The 18,984-nt window shown below is 35.0% G+C and overlaps 1 protein-coding gene across 1 annotated transcript in view; it reads left to right on the plus strand.

Annotated features, from left to right (window-relative positions):
- Positions 1–18,984, plus strand: part of PTPRD (protein tyrosine phosphatase receptor type D) — a 978,753-nt gene that overhangs the window by 688,231 nt on the left and 271,538 nt on the right. The window contains exon 9 of the mRNA XM_054004205.1: positions 936–1,103. Within this exon, the coding sequence (XP_053860180.1) occupies positions 1,019–1,103 (85 nt within the window). The 5' untranslated portion in view covers positions 936–1,018. The remainder of the gene's footprint in view (positions 1–935; positions 1,104–18,984) is intronic.

The following is an 18,984-nucleotide window of genomic DNA, read 5'->3' on the forward strand; positions in this document are numbered from 1 at the left end:
CTATTTAGTGGAATAATAATTAGTATACTTTTTTCTCTGCCCTCTTGGTTGTCATCTTTACTGCATGGAAGCTGCTTGTGTGGTAATGAAGGTGGTGGAATCAAACTTAACAAAGCCTATATGTAGCAGATCCTTTAGAAAGTATAATTGCATGTCATGTTATTTTAGTGCAAATGTCAGGCTGCTTAGGGATATCTCTAGTATTTCCTGATGGAGGAGGAAAAATATTTTTAGATTCCTTAATTTCTGTTAGTGTGGCATATTTGGACAAGGATAAAAAACTGTTTTCTCAAGTGAGGTACTTGAGCTGTAGTTCTACCAGTGTATCATGTTCAATTATACATTGTAATAAATTAGATGGATTGAATTGAGATCTCAGCCCTTTATTCAATGCCAGATTTCTGTTTTTCTATTAGGCATAATTCAGATATGTGCAGGAAATCACAACAGGAATTTTAACCTTTGAAAGTTGCTGAACAATGCAACATGTTAATAATATGTTGTGAAGTAGATTTTGTGGTGTTATTCTTACTAGATGCCAGGGCATCAACTACCTGTTGGTACGTGGATTTGTTATGGATATCTAAGCTGCTCTGATAACCTTCTTGCAACATGAGTTCCAGTGATGTCTTAAGCCTTGTCATACTAATTTCTTTGGTTTAGGACATGCTGCTGTAGTTCTAACTAAAGATTCAGGATGTGATAGTTGCTTGATTATGTGGTAAAGGTACAATAAGAAATGTGTTGTAACAGTGCTAACATATACTGTGTCTTGGATCTTCTTGTATATACCAGTAGCTTGATATTAATTATGTTTCTTTCTGCCTTACCCTTTTGTTTTCTAAAATAGTTTTGCCTGAAATTGTGAATGCATAAAACAAAGAAAAGAAAAACTCTGGTCTCTTTTTGCTAATTGTATTTTTATTTTTTCACAGGCTCTGAAAATACTGCATCTGAAATTTCAGACTGGACAGACTCGCAGTGGCTTCTAAGCCAGTGAGAACAAGGCTGCCAAAGCATGCTGGTGCCAAACTGTCGGATGATGCACGTAGTCAGGCCAGTGGTGGTGCTCCTGTGCTTGCTGCTCTATGCTGATGCTGAAAGTAAGCTTATTATTCATTTATGCTTAGGTCTCGGCCATCATGAATAGTTTCGTTTTCAGCTAGTGGTTACTATGAGTCTCAAAATGTTCCTTTTGAATGATTCTTCAAAAACTTCGAGGTACTCTCTAGATCACAGCAAGTATTTGAAAAGGATTTTTTTCTTCCTTACTTCCTTACTGTTTCTTCTTCTTAGTACCCCTTTTCTTAAGCATGGAGTGGTTCATGTAAGATGGTGGAAACCACTGTCACAAAGTTACACAGACAAAACAAAAACCAACCTTGCTTATCAGACATTGGTCAAATACCTTAAAGACATCTGTCATTCTTTGAATATTTGTGTCTTAACTTTGATGGAAAAAAAAAATACATCCCCCTCCCAATTAATATTCAGTTCAATTAAAATTCCTGTCCCTTTGTAAGTGCTGCAACAGCTGTTCTAATGTATTATTTCCGACAGCTGTCGCAGAGTACAGTATCCAAACAAATCAAGCAGAACTGATAACTTAGTGGCTGGCCTAAACATGTGACAATTCAGTGAGGAAAGGCACCTATGTTTTCAGGGAGGAAAGGCACCCCTCACTTGTACTGAGGGGAAACTGCTGGAATTTGGTCAATTAGGTTATCTATTAATGGAAAGATAATATCTTCTTTTTAATTAGGAGATCATTAGGTCTGCCTTGTTTACATGTGTTCATTCTCCCAGCTGTCCTTTGGCTTCTTCCAGAAGTAATGTGCAAATGAGAAAAGCCATTTGCTTTCCACCTGTTGATCTGCAGGTTTACTGCAAGCTGACTTTTAACACTGGCTGTAAGCTGACTGCTAACATTCACTTCATTGAGGGATATTTTCCTATTTTTCTGCTAGTTCCTGACTCTATGCAGATACATGAACAATCAATAAATTTGTTTCAGCTCTGTCTTTAGAAGACTTACGTGTTTTTTCACATATGTGTTAAATTAAGTAGAAACACAGAGTAATAGAATCAGCTGTAGTAAGGCTGGATGAATCAGTTTTCAGTAAATGCATACGGAAGAGTTCTTCATCACCCCACTTATACCTGCACTCCAGGTATATGGAGTCACAGCAGTAAAAGAGATACTGACATTTTTCAGTTTCATGCATAATAAGCTTTCCTTCTTTTAAGTGCAATTATGTGAAAGTGAAGTAAATGGAGGAAAAAGGAAAAAACATACATATTTTTTGTGTACTGACAGCTGAGATCCTTTGGCCCCTTTCCAGTTGGATAATGACCAGCTGGGATGATTGTGTCTAAGGTGAAGCCAAGGACATTTTAACACTTTAGCAAGCAAATAATTAATTGGGAAGTAGGCCCATGTATTGGACACTTTTGCAGTTGTAGTAGTCACCTGTTTTAAAAGTTGTAAGAAGCACAAAGATAAGCTTTTTGAGACAGTTTTCTCTCGGAATGAGATTATGATTTTTAAGTATTTAATATGCACTAGCTTTTAAGTTGCTTAAATAATTGTATACATATATGCAAATGGTATACATACATGGTATTAATTAAATTGTTTGTCATATATATGTTTATGTGACTCCACTTAATATTGCATTTATAGTGTGAGTGTTAAGTTAATGTTCTTCTATTTTTCTAATTTCTTTGAGGGTATAGTCACATTTTCATCTTACACACAGTACTTGGGACACACACTGAATCTCCATAGACATAGTTATGGCCTGGGTGAGATAGGACAGCATCTGTGAGCCTTATGTATGCAGACACACAGAAAGATGTGTCTTTGTCCAGGATTAGCCCTCCTTGCCAGAAGAAAAGTTCCTTCTCTGCAGGAGTTGCTCTGCCCTCTGCTCTTGCACATGCTCTTGCTCCTTTTTTGCTTTGCCCTTTCTAGAAGGGCCCCAGACCCTACTTTGACCTAGTGCTTTTCTTGAAATTCTTCACAAAGAGTGGTGGGACCATGCCACTTCATTTTAATGGGAAGAGGGCACAGAAGGTGAGACAAAGGGAATAAAAAAATTTGTTGTTTTTTTTCTCTGTCACCCTGCAAAGACTATGATTTCCTTTTTTCTTGCCATTATTCTCCTGTTGCTAACATCAAGGCACTGCAGAAGAGAAGATATATCTAAACATTGACACTAGGTTGTATGCTTTCTAGAGTAGTTGCAAATGAGTAAAGAACTCATGCTCTTCCAGTCTCGCTGTCAAATCACTGTGAGTGGGATTAGTAGCACCAAGTAGCAAGCCAGCTTAATGCTACTGAACTGATTTCCGATGGTAGTCCTTAGTACTTTTTGGTTTACATACAACCTTCGCAGTTGAGAGAGAGAGGGAATGAGATACCTTTGTTTCTCTTCATAATTTTGAAAGACCCCACACTCTGAAATGTGTTCATGGGGGCTGATAAACGTACTGTGTCAACAAGTATATGTGCAAACCAGATTTGATTCTTACTCTTTATCCAGAAACTAAATTTACACTTGACTGAGAAAAGTAAACAAAATTGAAATGTGGCAAAAATACCTGTGCTGTTTTTACTTTTTGATGTTAGTAATATGATGTGATGCTTTTACATACAAGAAGTGAAAAAAATCTCAAGAATTATGAGTATTTTTTAGATGTCTTCTTTTATGTTTGATATTTGTAGGATCAGTACACACTAAGAAGGAGTAAAACACATTTTGCTGAGGAAAGAAAGTACTTGTTCATTAGTACTAGCTCATTGGGGAGCAGCAATCTGCTAGTCTGCAGTGTTTTTCTTTGGGTGGGCTGTTCTCAGTGGTGTAGATGGCAATGCTTCACCACATCTACTGAGATATTAGTAATATAGCTTTGTTTGTCATAAGAAAAGGAGTGGGTTTTTTCTTGTTTCTTTAAATGAACTGACAGAACAGTAACTATCCAAAAGCTTTATGCAGGTTCATCTGTTTAATAACAAGATGCATATATGTTTCAGAGAATCCTACATAACATATTTGTTTAAAAACTATAAAATATGGTACATTATTATGTGTTTCTGACCTTGCTAAGGGTGAGCTTACTTAACCACTGAGCTCAAAGAAAGATAGGAAATATAAATTCCTTCTAAAGTGTTATTCCTGATCTTTCCTATTATTCCAGTTTTTGAAAAATAGGAGTTTAATTTGTATTAGTAGAACCAAATATTTTTCTGCAGATAGTCCGCATCCTGCTTTTTAGTAATTGAGTTGATTCTTGTGTGTCCTGTTCCTTTTACACACTGAGAAAGGCCTGGCCACACCAGCATTTCAAAATTCTCTGCTATGTTAACTGCTACATAAATTCTCTGCGGTAACTTTGTCTATTTAGTGTTCTTCCTTCATTCTTGGCTACATAGCTTCTGCTCTGATGTTTTTCTTTTGTTACTTCTTTGGAGATGCTGTTTTAGAAGAGAAGCAAAAATTCTCTCTTCCTTCAGCAGAAGTGTTTGCAGCTTACTGTAAAAAGGCAAACAGAAATACTGATTAAAAACAATGCATTTGCTGTATACTGCTTCTATTCCCAATTGTTTCAAATGTGAATAATGCTTAGCTTGTTCTTTGGCTTCTAATGTATATTGTGACAGTTACCATCATGCAGGGAACCACTGTACCATCATATCATCATCTCTAGGCCAGGATCGGTTCTGACAGGAGAGTGATTACTTATAACAGATGCTGGGGTAATTGAGACAAATTCTTGTTTAATAGGATGTAAAGACAGTAATTTAGTATTAGTGAAACCATTTTTTCCTCTATATTTCATTTCCACTTTTTAAAAAGTTTTGCTTTTTAGGGAATATGTGTGTTTTCCCCTGCTAATACCACTCTTTCTCTTAAAAAACTTTTTATGTGCTTCAACTATCTGAAACACATTCATGCAGTCCATACTGAATTTTCTTCTCTCTAAGCACTTGTCTGTAAGACTAAACTACCCAACAGATCTTTCAAAGTAATTAAATTACAGAAAGCAGTTATATTTCAGTAAGTCTTACAAGTGGACATATATGGTTCACAGTAAAAACATCCACTGTTCCAGATTAAGTTCATAAACACTATATGCAGTGAAGCCCAGTCTGGAAATTATTTACTTTTTTGTGCATGTACCTTTGATAGTTTGTGAATTTTTTTCAGAGTAAATTAGATTTACATTCAAACTCTGATATATTTTAACAGGTAATTTCAATTAATTGCTTTCAAGTATGGGCAGTGACAAAAAAAATTAAAGATAAAATCTTACTGTTCTTTATTGGTAATTTTTTACAATGTCATTTGTCTTTATATTGGTGGTGATGGCATGCACTGTATGTAAGATACAGCCCTTTGGTTATATTGCGCTTTTTTTTTTTTTTTTTAATAATGGTGATTCAAGAGAGTTGAACTACAAGCTGGGAATTTTTTTGGGGGGAAAAGAAGCTTCCAATTTTCTTCCTTTTTTTTCCGCAAGAATTTTGATAGCCTCTCTTCAGCTCAACTCTAGGACGTTTTTCAGTGGATTTGATGAAAATTAGTACATACTGTTGCAAGAGTAATTTTATGTTGGACTTGTTAAATATGATATTACATACGTCAAGTAAATCACCCATCAGTTAAAGTTTTAGTTTTAGGGGAAAGTGGGACAGTTTGTCATACCAAGCCGTTCTATATTCATTCATTTTGCTCTGCAGCAAAGTGATGGCTTTGGAATAAATGTGATAGTTAAGATTAAAAGTCAGGGAAAATTAAAATATTATGCAGTCCTTCCAAACATACTGACTTAACTGCAGAAACTACAGGTAATAAAGCTCTTTGCATGAGCCAGGGTTTATCCAACCCTTATTTTTCAAATCCTTACACTGATGCAAATTTGAATAATTTAGTTCCAGTGGAAGCCATAACTACCACCATATCTGTTTAACCTGGTGTAAATTATCAACAGAAAAATTTTTTCAGTTTAAATAATTTTTATGAATGTGTGTTTTGGTTAACTCTAAATCTGTACATAAGAAAACATTTTGAAATGTAATATGAACAAAAGATTTGTGTGTATTTTGTAAAGTGTAGATTCAGAATTCAATCACCAGGGTTTTGAACTTCAGAACAAATTGAAGAATATTACAGAATGGTTCTTCTGAACATTTTTTCTATCTGCATCTCTGGTGCTCTGAATATTCTTGCTGTGACTCTTTCAGAGCTGTTTAGTGCTGTTTTCAGAGTTGTTGTTACTTCAGATACTTGTAAACCCCTACATCCCTAAAGCAGACTACTGAACAAAGCTGAGTTGCAAGCTTGGGAATCTGAGAAGTTGTGGCAACTTTGCCTGTGTCTGACTGTGGAGGCAGTGAAGTTCCTCAAGTTAAAAAAAAAGCCTTTATCTTTTGAAAATTTTTGAGTATGTATAAAACCAGAGTCAGAAAATTCAGGGTCTCAAATCTTCCCAGACACCCAAAAGTCTAGATATGAGAACTGTACGTTAATGGCTTTGCAGAGTTGGACAAACCCACATGATTTAGATTAATGTTATCTGTTAACAGCAAGTGTTTTTGGAGAAACTACAGTATGGGTAGTTATCTCACTGTGTAATTCCCTGCAGCATCAGTAATAACCACTGGCAGATAAAGGAATGTGAGTCATTAATATTCCTGTGTCAGAATTGGCAGTGAATTCCAGTGTGTCTGCTAGCTTGCTTAAGAATATGTCTGCATGCTTCAAAACTTTACTAGAGGTACATATCATAATTTCAATATAGGAAGGCTCTTAGGGAAAGACGAAGAAGAAACAGTGGTACAGAAATTTTAGATTTTTTTTTTTTTAGGTTATATTCACACAGGACAACAACTGCTGTGGTGTTTTACAGTATTTTTATCCCCTGTCTGAAGCTTAACCCTCACTGGCTGAAATGGAGATAAAATTTGATTAGCAGCATCTGTTTCAATAGTGAATCTCTGACAACATCTTTAGAAAATGAAAAATACCTGAATGTGTATAGAAAGGTCACCATTCACTTTTGTGCACACTATCTTTCAGTAAACTCCATCCCCCCAAAATAACATATGGATAGAGTAATTCTGGCTTAATCAGTGTTTGCTTTAAGCCATATTTGTTCAAAATAATTAGGAAAACTATTTTTTAATTTAATCCTTTCAGATTCTTGTGAATATGCACAGTATTTTAAACAATTTTTTGATGATACAGATTAATTTGCAAATTGCTAATTTAGTTTGATTGCTTCCTTCTAAAGGAAGTTATGTGGAGAACAAAGTTACACCTTGACTTTAAATTGCTGTGAAATTGACGTACTCAACATCAGGTTGAGTACAGATTGCTATTGTGGCTTTCACTGAATTACAGAAAACTGTAAGGTACATGTTATGAAAAAATTGAGTGTAGAATTTTGTCTGTTGATTACAAATTTCATGTTACATAATTGAGGAGAATGTATTGATAAAGGACAATTAAAATGTCTTTTAATAGGCATAAAATTAACTAGTAAACATAAAATTGAAAATGTGTGGCATATGGTAATTTAAGTTTACAAGAAATTCTGGGACATGACTGTAAACACTTCGGACATGGTTCTGCTGTGCAAAGTAGTAGCAAAAACAGAATTTCATAACACATTCTCAAATTCCTACAAAACATAAATTCTGAAAGCCTTTTCCCAACAAGGCTGTTTTCAGGAAGAGAATTCAATAGAAATTTGAAATTTGTTTTCTTGGGATGTAAATTCTTCATCTGTACGTCTTTGTGAAATCTAAGTGGGTAGAGTTTTGTTCTAGTTACTCCTAAGGAACTGATTTTTAATTTTCTTTGTAAAGCTATCTGTGCTTTCTACTTCAGTACCAGTATATGAATGAAGAGAGGTTCTAGTGGTGTTGATTTTATTTTAATATATGGACTTGTGAAGAAGGAAGGCAGAAACAATAAGGAAAAGTGATAAGAAATTTATTTTGGTAGTGAGAGTTAATTAGGTATGGACATTTCCACAAAAGTTCCACCTGTGTCATTTTTTTCATCCAAGAATATCACATACACTCCAATATGTAAAATAATTGTAGATAATATGGGCAGGTGATGTCTAGACTGAAAAGACAAATAGTCAATTGGTCTCCTGTTCTAGTAAAAAAACACACCTTTTTACCAGTAACAAAGAGTGCATAATATCTCTAAATGTAATGATTTTGAAAATAAACAAGGATTTTTTTGTGTGTGAAAGATTCTTTGTGTTAAAATGAGGTTGTAGGGTCCAAAGTTTTTTGATTGAAAAGCAAAGGTAGAATGAATGTGAATAAAAAGGCAAATTAACCTTACAGATAAGGGCATAGTGAGGCCAATAATGCATTGAAGTTTGTCAGTGGTTCCTGACAAACTGGAGAAAATGCAGGAGGAGAAAAGCAGAGATTCAGGACTAGGAAAATGCTTTTATCATCTTTGGTAATAAGTCTTTTATAAAACTGAAGGCTTATTTCAGCTGATGGATATGTATTCTCAGAATGTAGCCTTTGTAATAGAGAGCTTTGCTCAATAAATTTGAGTTTAATGGCAATTACTGGCTGATTGTGGTCAATTACATTGTATCTATTGAAACAGTGTGCTTAAATATCAGTTTTCTTCTATATATCTGAATATTCTCAGAGTCAGATTTTATGCATTTCATAGAGAGTACACAAGGTGCTAGACTTAATAGAGAAGTGTCAAAGAGAATCCATTTGTTTCTTTTTTTTTAATGTAAAAAACATAGTTTTAAACCTATGAATAATTCTACCTTGGGAATTAGGAAGAGGAGGAAATCATTGGAAATGGTATAAACCTTAGTGCACCTGTATCTTATATGCTAGAATACAGGCTGACGTACCTATCTCAAGAAAACACAACTGAGTTACATAAAATGCTTTCAGTGGCAGCTAAAATGGTCCAGAGAATGGGACAGCTGCTGTGTGAGAAGAGTCTGAGGAGGCTGAGACTCTTTCAGTTTCAAGGAGAGTTGGCAGAAGTGGGGATTATGGCTAAGGTCTGCAAAATTATGGGGGCAGAGGAGAGAATGAAAACAGAATGGGTATCCACCTACTCAATAATAATAGAACTGTAGAGTTTGGGGATTTTAGTAGAAGAGTTATTAAAAGCAGGTAAAAAATGGAAATTACTGTTCATTTTTGTGGAGGCAGACAGTATTTATAGTTGTAAAGAATTTAAAAAATCCATGTACAGGAGGTTTCTAAATTACTACTAAAAGAACAAGCAGGAATGCCATTGTTAATGTAGTTATGCATATGAAATGAAAGGACCCCAAAAATTACCCAGGCTAATGTGCCCATATGTAGCACGTTCTTTTGACATGGAGACATGGTAGCAGACAACAAGACTTAGTGTGTCTTTATAAGGCATTTGCTGTAATCTTAGACTCAGAAATACATATAGTTTCAACATGCATTTTGCATTGTGTTCATTGACACTAACTTTTCCAGAAAATCTGATTTGGAGATTCTTGTATCACACTATATCACAATTATATCAAAATTATTATATCTATATATAATAATGTATTATATAGGAAGTGAAATTGGGGGCTGTGGCAAGCATTTAAGCAAATACAGCTTATAATTGTGGAAGATTACAATATTAGTGTTATTGATAGCAGAGCTCGAATATATGACAGCTCTGTGTTTATGTGGTTTTGTGTATGTTGATTTGGGGCAGGACATACAAGGATTAGTTATTTTACAGGATATGTTATAAAGCTTTACAATTCACAGATGAAGTACATTAGTGGAAAATCCTAGTCACCTTTTTTTCCTCTTTTATAAAGTTTCATCTTCAGACATATTCTTAATGTGATGAAGTGTAACATGTTCACAGACCTTTTTCAATATCTGTGGTCCGAAGAAAGTGACTTAAAGGTTGTAGCATCTAAAGATGTATGCATTCTAAAAACTGGAGGTAAACTGGAACTCAGAAAGGTCCCACAACATTTTAGGAAGATGACACTGTATCTACTCTTAAGTACAGATTTTGAAATAAAATGGATACAGATTCCCTTAAAAGTATTTACAATATATAGTTGGTTTTAAAATTAAATGTCTCATAAGAAATTAATTTAGATGCCTTTAAAATAATTTGGCAATACACTAATTGAAGATATATTTGTTACTAAAGACATGTTAAAACTTTAAGCTAATGAAACATGATTCTCTTGGATTGATTATTTGCATTCTATGTAGCAGCTCAGTGTTATTTTTTATCAAGAACTGTAGACTTCTAAAAACATTATAGTGAAATGAAGTGCTTTGGCAACTCAAAAGTATGAATGTGGATAATATAAGCATGTTAAAAATAGCTTTTAGATTTACATGAAAAATCTGAAGGATTTTCCCATGGCAGAAAGTCTCTAGAAAATTCTTCTCAGCTATACACCATTTGACAGCAGCTCAGTACCCATACAGAGCAGGAGCTCATTTGGTGTCTTGAGAACCTTGAGACAATTAATAATTGATCTCAATTTAGGTAGGTTATGTATAAACAGTTTTGAGAAACCTGATCATTAATCCTTCTAGATTTTTTTGTGCATAAAGTATAGGATACAAAATGTTTTTTAAAAAGGAACATTTATTCTCAAAGATATATAACTTTAAATACTAATAAATACATTTCTGGTACTCTTTCAATTTTCTGTTTCTTTTTTTTCCTTCTGAAGAAATGCAAATATGTGAATGGAGGCTAAACAGAATTTTTAGCTACACTTGGCCTTGAATTTATTTATTTTGAAATGCAGAATTTGGATAGAATTTGTGGATTTTATTTATATGAAAATATTAGAACTTCTAACCAAATTATTCTCAGATCTCCAAGCACAGCAAGATTGTTTACCTTTTCCATAGCCAGAAAAAAACACCTTTTGTCTAGAATGCCCCAAACATTGTTTTTTCTTCAGTATGGTATAGACTGGTATTTTTGTATGGGTTCCTCTCTAGCATGTACACTTAAGTGAGAATTTATAGATAACTTTGTTAATTAATGCTCATTGCTGCCACTGAGCTGATCTTCTAAGTCTTTAGCATCTGATTTTTTTTGGTATGTGTGCATCTTTTTCCTTATCTATGAGTGCATGGGTCAGTGTCTTATTGCAAAATACATTTTAACCTTGGGGGAAAAGACACACTACTCTGAGAGCCTGAAGATCAAGAATTTGTATTTCTTTGATGTTAATAGATCTGTCATGTCTTTTCACTTTACAAAGAAAGCATTTTGAAGAGTCAGTGAGAATAAAAAGGGGTCTCTTATGTAGGAGAACCAAATATACACCTCTCAGTTTTTAGTGTGTCAGTGTGTGGCCCCTGCAATTATTCTTTTATCAAGACAATTTTTTCTAATTCCATATTAGTATTTTCTTTCTGGTTTATTGTTTGCTTCTTAGGTTGTGAACAGAATGTAAAACTGCAACCGCAAGTCATCAGAACTCATTGAGCTATAGATACCTTGAAACAGTAAGGACTAATATCTCACTGTGCACAGATCAGTCTCAAAAATCATATTTGTTAGACATCTGATTGTAGGCAAGAGAAGGGTCTATACGGAGACTGTCAGATTCAAAGAAATATTACATCTCACGTTATTTCACCAGAGTCATCCAGGTATCCTCTCCAAAGCTGACTTTCAGGAGATAAATTAATAATCCTTATTTGTAGTGCCTAATCAAATATATTCAGACATTACAGGTAAATTATAATAAATTTTCAGGGTTTTTTTGTTTGTTTTGTTTTGTTTGGTTGGGTTTTTGTTTGTTTGTTTGTTTGTTTTGGGGGGTTTATTTAGGGAAAAGATGTTACAAAGGTAGTCAAGCACTCCTTGCCATTTGGGAGAATATTGCCAGGAAAGTGCAGGGCAGGTAATGCACAATTACAAAGAAAGCTGTGTCTTTGACTATATAGTATTGCTACAGGCACTGGGATCTCAATGGTATCCCAAAGACTGATGGTTTTAGAAGGCTACTGAAATTTGTTTTGAAGAACTGATTCAGAAAAATAAGAAGGTAATATTTCATACAATATTCTGATTCAATTATACTCAAATGTTTGAGATTGAAGTTTTGGAAAAAATCTTAAGCTCTCTGAAAAATATTTTCTTGGTATTACTTTCTGACTGCAACACTAATGTTTTCTTTAAGAGAAATAAATTACACTAGTATGCGTTCTGGAGAGGAATTTAATAATTTCTTTTCTCTTTAGAATGCTGACACATCCAGAAAAGACATTTAACATAAAAATGATGTAAAGGTGGATAAGAAATTAAATCACAAATAACATTTAAGTATAAATTGGATTTTTGGGTAATTTAAATCTCTCTTCTGGAGTATTTATCTCTAAATGCTCCTAATTTAAAAGCTTTTAAAGGAGTGTGCAAAATTTCTCCAACAGTTAATGCGTTTTCCCTTTTCTGCCAAAATACCCTAAGTTGCACAGAGTTAGCAGAATCCATGGTCTAAAAATAGTGTTTATTCTCCAGTAGTCTTATTTTTGTTTATCACAATCTGAGTACTCAGTTCCATCCAAATCTTGGGACCTTTAGGGCAACAATTGTCCTTACACCTTCTCTGCTAGGTGAGTTACCTCTTACAGTCTGTGGCTCAGTTTTGTGGCAAAGCTGGAGTGCATTCTGACTGGTGTTGGGGGGGGGGGGTTGTTTTCTGCTTTGAGAAGGCATGGTTTTTGCTCTCAGGAAGTATTCTTTAGCTGGTCTGAGTGGAATGCAGAAGGATTGCTGTGCACTTGCAAAGACCAGCAGCATGCCAGGCCTACACTTCACCACTACATGCTCTTTGGCACCAGAGGGTGCCTGATTTTTCAGCTGTGCTGTGAATATCTGTGGGCCTCACACTCTTAGTGAAACAATATTTCCTGAGTTCTTCATTTACCATTTGTGTGTCTTCCTATGCATTCATTTTCCCCTTCAGCTCTCTTTATCCTTCTTTATGCTAGCTTCCCCACTTCTCTCTTAATGTCAAAAATACGCACCAGTTTTCATAAGTGTCCTTGGAATCTGGTCCAGAAATGTTGTCAGTTGTGCATCACTAAGTAGAAACAAAGCAGGAACACCCATGTGGAAATAATAGACTAAAAAATTCATCAAAGAAATTTCATGTGAATTGCAGAAACTCATTAGAGGTCAGTAAAGGAGTATTACAACCTAATGTTTAAGCAGTAGCAACTTTGTTTTCCTTATACTCATGCTTTCTCACTGTACCTCTGATTTTTGACATTTTACTTGACCAAATTGTTTCCAAAAAATCACAAAGATCCTTTCAATAGTATCTGTGTTGTACAATCAAACAAGCAGTCAGACAGACAAGACTTGTTATCTGCTGATCTTTCAGTACTTTCAATGAAGAAAAGGTAAGCAATGATTAATGACATTAAATGGAAGCCCAACTCTAATTTTCTATCTGTGTAGACTATACAGACCTTCTCAAAAGAGACTGTAATGGTGCACAGGTACGCTGCTTTTTAAAAAACGACATTCCATCTCAGCAAAGAATTTTAAGAATTGTCATTTTGCTAAAATGCACCATACTATCCCAATTTATTAGATGGTAGGATCTGTAGAGTTGCTATTCTGGCAAAGTTTGGGTTTTTTTTCACTGCCTTCATACAAACTACCTGTAAGAAAAATACAGTTCTCAGGATCCTAGCCTAAAATACTGCGAGTTTTGAAAAACACCTGTTTTTTTGATTGTAGTCTTACTGTTGTGCATTTTCTTAATTAGTGTCAGTAATTAAATCATTAAATGATTGGCACTTACCCCTTACTAATAAACAGTAAAGCTTAGTGCTTTCTTTCTTGATCCCCTGAGACCTGCTATTTCAGTTCTTCATGCAGCTCTTCATTTGTGGTGTTTGCACTGTCACAAGGCATGAAGTCAGTGCACAGCATTGTAACTCTGCAGCACAAACAGCACTGGGAAGGGGTTAACCTAGCCTATTCATTGTACTTTCAAACAAACTGCATCTTATGTGTGTCATCTCAGTGAAAAATGAAAGACAATATCAAGCTGACGATAGCTAATTAATGTTGGACAATGAACCACGTAACTCAAGTTTGTTGTAGAGATCTGACTGACTTTTTTAACAATTATTTTTCATTGCATATGGTTTTGGTAGGAATTCTTTTGTGGATGTGTATTTCAATAAAAATATTCTGGGTAAAGGATTGTTATTATTTTGTTTTAATGATACCAGGTTGGACATTGACCTGTCCTTATTCTCAGTTGTAATGTTAATTCTGCATGCCAATTTCAAAAATATGAATTTGTTTCTAGTAATTTAATCAGCTGGTACTTCAGTAGCGAATACTGTATCAGCTAATACTAAATGAGCTAGTACTGCTTAAACTACTCTTCAGCTCATGCTGATCAGCTAAAACTGAATCAGAATAGAGATCTTTTTAAAACTACATCATTGGCAGTGGCTGATTTCTCCAGGCACTGTGATAGTTGGCAATTTTATTCAAAGCAAAATACCTAGGATACTAGGAGAAATTCCTTCACCAAGAGTTATGAAGCACTCTATCATCCTTGGAAATATTTAAAAGTTGTGTAGTTGTGATGCTTAGGAATATCTTATATGGTGGACTTGGCAGTGTTGGATTAATTGTTGGTCTTACTTTTCTTAAGTGCCTTTTTCAATCTAGATGATTCTATGATTCTATGCTGGAAACTTCTATGGAAAGCACTTATTTCTAAAATTCTAACAATCACAGAATCACAGAATAATGAGGAGGTTGGAAGAGACCTCCAAGATCATCAAGTCCAGCCTATGCCCTAATACCTCAACTAGACTATAGCACCAAGTGCCATGTCCAGTCTTTTTTAAAACACATCCAGAAATGGTGATTCTACCACCTCCCTGAAAAGACAATTCCAGTACTTTATTATTCTTTCAGTGAAAAAATTTTCCTAATATCCAACCTGTACCTCCCCTGATGTAGCTTGAGACTGTGTCCTCTTGTTCTGTCAGTAACAAGTGTTCCATTAATCTGTGTCTCTTTATTCATAGTAACCTTTTTTTTTGCATTTCCTCAGGAATTCACTTGTATATACTTGAGGTTGACAGTCGTGCTTGGGTTCGTTATGAAAACAAAATGGAAATAGAGAATATCTTAAATTTGTGTCACTTATACAAGGTGTTTTATCAAAACTCTTCACAAGATAATGATTTGAGGGAGCTGGGCATGATGGAGACATGGGCTTACAGGAACCTCATGAGGTTGAAGAGAGGGAAGTGGCAAGCCTTGTATCTGGGAAGGAACAACCCCTGGCACACTGGAGGCTGACCAGCTGAAAAAAACCAGCCTGACAGAAAAGTTCAGGGAGTTCTGGTTCACCAAAAGCGGACCATAAATCAGTGATGTGTCCTTAGGTAAGGAAGGCTGACATTTTTCAGGAATTAGGTGATCCTTCTCTTTCACTCGGGCATGGTCAGGTGCATCTGGACTGTTGGATTCAGCGTTAGGCTCCTCAGTAAAAGAGAAACAGGGACGTGCTGGAGTGAGTTCATTGAAGGCCCACAATGGCAGTGCTGGAATTAAAATATTGTCATACAAAGAGAAATTGAGAGCTGTGACAGCTTGGCCCAATACAGGAAGGCTGAGTCAGATTTTACCTGTGAACATATAAATATACCTGATGGTAGAGGGTGAAGATACGAAAGCTGCAGTCTTCTCAGAGAACCCTAGTTGACAGCCCCAGAGGCCTATGAAGCTCTGTTAAAACATAAGACATTTTTTAATTGTTATTGGTTACTCTGTTGTTGTTGTTATTACTGCTATTGTTCCAGGACTAACTGAGCACTGGAATAGGTCAAAGTTTTTGTCCCTATTTTTGGAGATACTTAAAACTGAGCAAAGCATGACTCTGGGAAATCTTCTGTAGCTGACCCAGGTCTCAGCCAGGTTCTGGACTAGGCACTCTTGAGGTTTGATGTGCCCCTAATAATTTTTATGTTGTGTTTCAACTATTGACTCTGGAAGTAAAGTATTATTAAGTCTAATAATTTTATAAAAATAGGTATAAGAATGTGATACCTTATACTATAAAAAGTACTGTATTTCCATAAGACAACAAAGAATGAGAGAAAAATTGGCAGAATAATAATGGATTAGATTTCTTTTGCATAAAAAAAGTGAATATCACAGTATTCACAATGGAAAACAAACCCAAAACCTGAAGGTGTTAACACATCTATATGCAATCATGAGGGAAGAAAACAAATAGAAGAGATAGGTAACATACAGTCCTTTCAGTCCTCCAGTCTGTCCTTTCAAATTCTACACGCTGTAGTTTTATGCTACTCATAGCAAAGAATTGTGTGATTGAGATCTAAGAAACCTAGTATTTATTTCCACTGAAGATAAAAATCTCTCTTTTCATAAATATACCTTTAGTTGTCTATATAATAAATGTTTTTAAGTGTGTGGGTGAAATGCTGCACAAATGAAGTCAGTTGGAAAAATCCTGTTTAAATTACAGAGTCCAGGACTTGCATCTTCCTCTAAATTTACACTGTGTGAAACACTCCATCAGAGTTCCAGAGGCAGTAAGTAAATCACTGGCAAATAAACTTAGTGTATTTAAAATAAAAGTTATAAAATTAACTAGATATCATTTACAAAATAAGATTATTGCACATGCTCAGTACATGTAAGTTTTTAACTCAGTATAATAATAAGTTTTTAACTAGGTTATTGGAAGTCCATTGAATCAAAATGCCTACCATGTAAACAGTACCTTTATTGTTTTACGTTTTCAAGTATCTATGTTGAAAACCTACAGATTAAAAAATTAGTATCACTTACTATGTAAATTCAGTAAATGTGAGTTCAGTTGGACTTTTTCTAATATTGGGGGGGGAAAAGGGAAAGTGAATATCAGGCAAAACGAATTTTCATTACAAATCAGCTTTCATTTGTATTTCTGCTTTTTTTTTTTTTTTACTTTTTTGACTTTCTAATGAAGTTTGTAACAGAGGAAAGGGTAGTATTTAAATAAATACTGAGTTATTCTAGTTGCACAGCATTCTGAAAAAAAAATGCTTAAAATGAATTGAAGGAAAACTCTTTAATTTTCTATTACTTATGTTTGTTTATATCAAGAAGCATAACCAGCCATGAAGGGAGGTTATTCTCACATTGTACTCCATTCTTGCAAGACCCTATCAAGAGTACTGTGTCCAACTCAGTGGCTCCCAACATTAGCAGAATGTAGATCTGTTGGAATGAGTCCATAGGAGGGCCACAGTGGTGGTCAGAGGGCTGGGACAGCTCTCTTATGAAGACAGACCGAGACAGCAGTTGTAGCTGTTCAGCCTGGAGAAGAGAAGGTTTTGGGGGGACCTTTGAGCACATTCCAGTACCTAAGGGAGGCCTACAGAATGGCTGGAAAGTGAGTTTTTAGAAGTGCATGTAGTGACAGGACAAGGAGTAATGGCTTTCAAATGAAAGAGGGTGGACTTAAAATAGACATTAGGAAGAAATTCTGTATTGTGATGGTGAGGAGACAATGGAACAGGTTGCCCAAAGAAGTTGTGGAAGTTGCATCCCTGGCAGTGTTCAAGGCCAGGCTGGGTGGGTTTCTGAACAATCTGGTCTGGTGGAAGGTGTACCTGCCCATGACAGAGGGTTTGGAACTTCATGATCTTCGAGGTTCTTTCCAACCCAAACTGCCCTATGGTTCTGTGTTGATGTCAAATGTATATAATTATTAGTCATAAAATATTTAGTTTTTTTATCTGCTCACTCTTAGATCTAATTGCTAGTTTGTTTTCAGTAGTGAGCGAGAAGCCCAGTAGTGACTGAAGATTTGTAATACAAGGCATTACCTCTTTCAGTGATTGTAAATCTAAAAAGTACAATACATCATTGTACAAAAGTACAATATCTCAATACATCTTGACCTCTAGTGTGCAGTGAAGCCGTGTAATTTAATAATTCTGTTTGTGAAAAGATTAAGTAATTATAAGAAATGGAATTTAACCACAGCAAAGTGATAAGGAAACTGCAAAATGATGGTGAAAAGAGTTATAAAATGAAAAAAAAACTCCGTTCTTTTGATTCCTCTAGGCTGGCTATTTTCTTGTGCCTTAAGGAGTTTGCAGGTTGATCATCAAGAAATGTGAATATTTGTGCTTTTTTTTTTGAGTGGCATAATTCCATAGGTGGAAATACTGTGCTACAATACTGCAACTGTTCTCTTGCATTTAATTATTCATCAGTTAAATGTCACACACACAGATGGAAAAAAAAAAAAAGGTAAATGTAGGTAGTTTAGAGTAATTGAAATGACAGATTGGATAACAAAAGATTTGAAAGCCTCGACTATTCCTTCTGGTGAAAATAGTAATCCTGTGGTGTTCCTACAATACAAAATCATCTTTGAATAGGAACTGAGGTTCAATGGTATGATGTTTCCAAATAATGACTAATCAGCTACTGCTGCTGCCTTGGCCTTTAATTTAAATAAAAAAGAAAAGGGCAGATGCACTTTTCTGTTCATCTAGTATAGAAGTTGATGGATTTCCAGAGTACAAAAGAAAGTGTTTCTGTAAAATTTTTGTAATTCAAAAAAAGAGTGATTTGCACTAGAATTTTGGATATGAGTGAAGAATGCTTACGGAAAATAAATTAGTTTCAAGGATTAAGATAAGCTTAAAAGGTATGAAAAAGTCTCAGAAATGGATAGTTATAAGCAAATTGTCAGATTAAGTTAGAAATGCAAATTTTACAAATGCATGTAAGATTAATGTGGAGAAATTAATATATTTTATATATGTTGCAACCTTTTTTTGAAATGTAGCATACTTGTACTGAGGTATTGGCACGCAAGGGTTGTCTACCTTAATTACTGTTATGGCTAGGGGCTATTAAAAAAGGAGCTCAAATGCAG

The sequence above is a fragment of the Vidua macroura genome, chromosome Z (assembly GCF_024509145.1).
Source record: "Vidua macroura isolate BioBank_ID:100142 chromosome Z, ASM2450914v1, whole genome shotgun sequence".
Lineage (NCBI taxonomy): Eukaryota > Metazoa > Chordata > Aves > Passeriformes > Viduidae > Vidua > Vidua macroura.